Below are 4,438 nucleotides of genomic sequence, written 5' to 3'. Positions count from 1 at the left end.
TTGCCAAACTTCTAGGCCTAGTGATCATGAAAAAAAGAGCTATGAGAAAGTATGTTATGTAATACAAGATGCAGTGGCAGTCTTATCATAAAAGTTAAGCAAACTGCAGATTTACCTTTAAACTTCCAAGAACTTTATTTAATGACCCTGAAAGAAAAATTAGTTCAGGTAAATTTGCACAGTATCCTTAGATTTAGTTTGGTTATTTTACTTGGGGCTTAAAAGCCACAATCTGTAACCATAAGTTTTCAGAAGCAGCAGGTACTGATTCAAGTGTCTGAAAGGACTGTGCCAGATGTTTTGATAAAGTTCCACTTTTTTTCAAAGTAATATTCAAGGTCTGAATCAGTAACATACAAACAGATTATAAAGTATCAAACTTTATATACAAAGCCTTTGTAATATCCTAAAGTTTGTGCCATGTGTATGATGCTAGGTATAGTAACATACCTGCTAACCAAGAAAACCATTCCTGCTGTCACCTTAGGGTGGTCTTTGTTCTCCCCCTTCCAATCTTGGGTCTTCCAAGTGCATCACGTGAGCCAGAGTTAGTGTTTATGTGGGCAGCAGTATCAGTCACTTCAAGCCAGTGAATTCAGCCAAAGTCTAAAAAGAATCTGCTGGATTTTTGTAAGCCTAGTTCAAATTACATCAGACTCCAGATCTCAGTATCTGTGTGTGGGCATAAGGACACTAGTGGCTAGCAAAAACCACACAACCAAAAGTATGAGGGAAGGGCGGGATCATACTTCCTACAGCTTTGATGTTGAACTCAAATGGCCTGCAGTATCTGTACTTGTAAAGATACAAATAGAGATTATAAATCTAACTTGGAATGAGTAATAAATACCCTACTAATAATAAATTACAAAAGCAAATAAGCCAAAGGTTATACAAAAGATCAATTTTTCTTAAACTCCTCTCCGAGAAACTGAAAGCAGTCTTTAGATTGCTGAATATAAGTGAACATTAGAACAAAACATGTTTTTATGAAGCTATTATCTTTAATTTAAAGACAACTGTCAGTGACAATAGATTAATAATTAACTTTTTTTCGTTAAACTTTCAAGAGGTTACACCATTTTGAAAATTATATTGGCCATCTCCACTGGTCAGCAGGAGGTTCTTCAATTAGAGGCTCCCACGGTTTCCACTGTATCATTTTTCTTGCCAGGGAAAGCTCATTTTCAGCCTGTTAATAAACAACATATGCAACTTCTTAAGATCTATACAACTGCCAAAGTATTAAATCACCTCTATTTCAGTTCATTATTTTGGGGATGTCACTACTTGTCACAGACAGAGATTACCACAAATTTAATCTATAAATATCAAAAGGAACTGTGTGTTTTGGGCTGTTTTTCAAAAACATTAAATTATCCCAAATACTCAGACAGTCTATTCACCTAGTCCTTCCCAATGACCACTCCACAATGTGTTCTGGCTTGTTTGGATCATAAACCAGTATCACTCAATAAACTTCTGCCTTTTGCACTGATGTAACCTCTGTAAGATGTAGGTCTGCATATATATGTATATAAATAGTAAAAATGTTTTGTGTAAGATTTTAGCGTGATCATCCCAATCACTCCATGACAAGTTATTTGCAGATTATTTTGCTCTTTCTGATTGTTCATTTTGCAGCAAAGGAAGGCAGGGAAAACTGACAATCTCCTGAAGAGAAGCTCAGCCAAAGGAACAAGGGAAAACACTGCCCCCTTTTGTACCTAACCTTAAGTTTCTTCACTTTACCTGTACAATGACTTCTTCTATTTGACCGCTGTTCAGTTTGTCCTGTAGTTTTTGCACATCGGTTTCCTATGTATTCAAATACATAAAAAAGATTTAGTTTTATTAAGGAGAGAGCCCAGATGAAACACAGAAACAGTAACTCAGCCAGACCACACTGTGGTCTTCCTCAAAACTACCTAATTAGATAGCTTCTGTCACTTTACATTAGCAAAGAAACCTCACACTTACTGTAAAGCAAGCACTAAACTGCATCCAATTCTCAACAATAAATACAAACCCCAAGCATTAGCAGCTGAGGGCTTTAGAATGTATCTTCAAATTAAATTTTGATCATAGGTTTTTATAAAATGATATGCAACCTTCTAATTATTACTTTAAACACATAATAGCAATATTGCATAGTTTTAATATACCAAAAAAAACCTAAAATGCTGAAGGCAAGGACTGTGGTAAGAGCACCTGCATTTTTCTTGTGAAAAGTGTGTTGAAACTGCCACTGCTCTGTAAATCTCTCTTTTCTTCTAGTTTCCACAGACCACATCAGGAAGAAATTAACAATTCTTTTTAATACTCCATCAAACTATTCCAGTCAGTAACAAAAACACACATTAAGACTTCAATTATTTCTGAACTGGTATCTGAAATTTACATATAGTCTGGAAAACAGAGTCATTTTGAAAAGTGGTCTTCTCAACCTAAAAATCTTTTCATGTGTACCATTTAGGAAACAGGACTATACTTACCTTCTGCACCAAACTAAATCGTTCATTTACAATCTGCTCAGTGTATTTCCTATATGCTGCATCCTTGGGAATATTCTGCAGGACACCAAGGATTTTTGTGTAGAGTATCCGCAGGCGCTGAAGTGATAAAAATACATGGTTAAAATACACAACTAGAATCATTTAACTTCTTATCATACTTAACCTACTAGCTAACTTTCTGTACACAAAATAGAAGGTTACAGTATTCAATCCAGAAATGTAGGATTACAAAGTAACTAAATCTGAACCAAAGACCTTTGTCTTGGGTAAGATGGCTTTATCAGTAGTGGGAAGTTACAATAGCCAGATTCCTAAAAGAAAGCTGCAATCTAAAGATGCAAAATTGAAAGAGTCTCTAATACTAACTGAATTTTTAAAAAAATAGTTAAATTCATAGAATCACAGAATCAACCAGGTTGGAAGAGACCTTCAAGATCAGCCAGCCCAACCTAGCACCCAGCCCTAGCCAGTCAACCAGACCATGGCACTAAGTGCCTCATCCAGGCTTTTCTTGAACACCTCCAGGGACGGTGCCTCCACCACCTCCCTGGGCAGCCCATTCCAATGCCAATCACTCTCTCTGGCAACAACTTCCTCCTAACATCCAGCCTAGACTTCCCCTGGCACAACTTGAGGCTGTGTCCCCTTGTTCTATTGCTGGTTGCCTGGCAGGAGAGGCCAACCCCCACCTGGCTACAACCTCCCTTCAGGGAGTTGAAGACAACAATGAGGTCACCCCTGAGCCTCCTCTTCTCCAGGCTAAACACCCCCAGCTCCCTCAGCCTCTCCTCATAGGGTTTGTGCTCCAGGCCCCTCACCAGCTTTGTCGCCCTTCTCTGGACACGCTCAAGCATCTCAATGTCCCTCCTAAACTGGGGGGCCCAGAACTGAACACAGCACTCAAGGTGTGGTCTAACCAGTGCAGAGTACAGGGGCAGAATGACTTCCCTGCTCCTGCTGGCCACACCATTCCTGATGCAGGCCAGGATGCCACTGGCTCTCTTGGCCACCTGGGCACACTGCTGGCTCATGTTCAAGCTGGTACCAATCAGCACCCCCAGATCCCTCTCTGTCTGGCTGCTCTCCAGCCACTCCGACCCCAGCCTGTCCGTCAGCACTCTGGAATATTTTTACTCTTCTGTTAATTCGGCACCACTTTAAGGTACACAGTGCACCTACTCATGCAAATACATAACAGAAAGCTTTGATAACACTGACACTAAATACAGAATACGACGGACATACCTCATGAGGGTTTTCCGATACAGCCAATCCTACGAGTCCAGTGCTCTGCGGAAAGTGCATATACGCATTTAATACACCTGAGCATCTATTTTCACCCCGGATACTTTGACTCAGCATACGCCTGTCGGGGACCACTCGACGACATGTGCTTCTGCCTCCCTCCGCAAATACGCGACCCCACAAATGCACAGCGTTTTAATCCAGCACACGCGAAGGAGAAAGCGAGGGAGGGGGGAGTTCACATTACAAAGCAGCAGCTGGAAAGCCTTCCCGGTGGGGTGAGCTCCAGTTTATGCGCCTTATTCTTTCTCCCCACACGATGACACCGAGCTCTATGCCAACAGCTGCTGCCGTCTCCTGCGGGCTGGAGAGGGGAACCGAACCCTACGCTCCCTCGGTCACTCCCAGGCCCGGCGCTCCGCTCACTACCAGCTCTGCGCTCGGGCACCCCTCGCTCTGCCCAGAAACACCCGGCAGGGCAGAGCAGAGCCGAGCACGGCGGGAAGAGACACCCCAGCAAAGCGGAGAACGCGGCAAACCACCCGGCTCACAAACCTCCACAGCGGCTCACCTTCCGGAGTGCCCCCGCCATGGCCGCAAAGCGCGGCACGCTGCGCCCCGCCTCTCAGCGCAGGGTGCGATTCAGGCAAGCGCCTGCGCGGCCGCGGATCCGAGCG

The 4,438-nt window shown here is 42.8% G+C and overlaps 1 protein-coding gene across 1 annotated transcript; it reads right to left on the bottom strand.

The window, feature by feature from the left end:
- Positions 1-984: 984 nt before the first annotated feature.
- On the bottom strand, positions 985-4,438 carry NDUFA5 (NADH:ubiquinone oxidoreductase subunit A5). Its single transcript, XM_064142000.1, has 5 exons — positions 4,333-4,438; positions 3,762-3,806; positions 2,496-2,612; positions 1,753-1,818; positions 985-1,192 (listed from the first exon to the last, which is right to left on the bottom strand). Exons 1-5 carry the CDS (start codon positions 4,351-4,353, stop codon positions 1,091-1,093), a joined length of 351 nt encoding a protein of 116 aa, XP_063998070.1. The 5' UTR covers positions 4,354-4,438; the 3' UTR covers positions 985-1,090.

Source organism: Pogoniulus pusillus, chromosome 4 (assembly GCF_015220805.1).
Source record: "Pogoniulus pusillus isolate bPogPus1 chromosome 4, bPogPus1.pri, whole genome shotgun sequence".
NCBI lineage: Eukaryota > Metazoa > Chordata > Aves > Piciformes > Lybiidae > Pogoniulus > Pogoniulus pusillus.
Note: the sequence above shows the minus strand (reverse complement) of the source record. Positions and strands in the feature narration are given on the sequence as shown.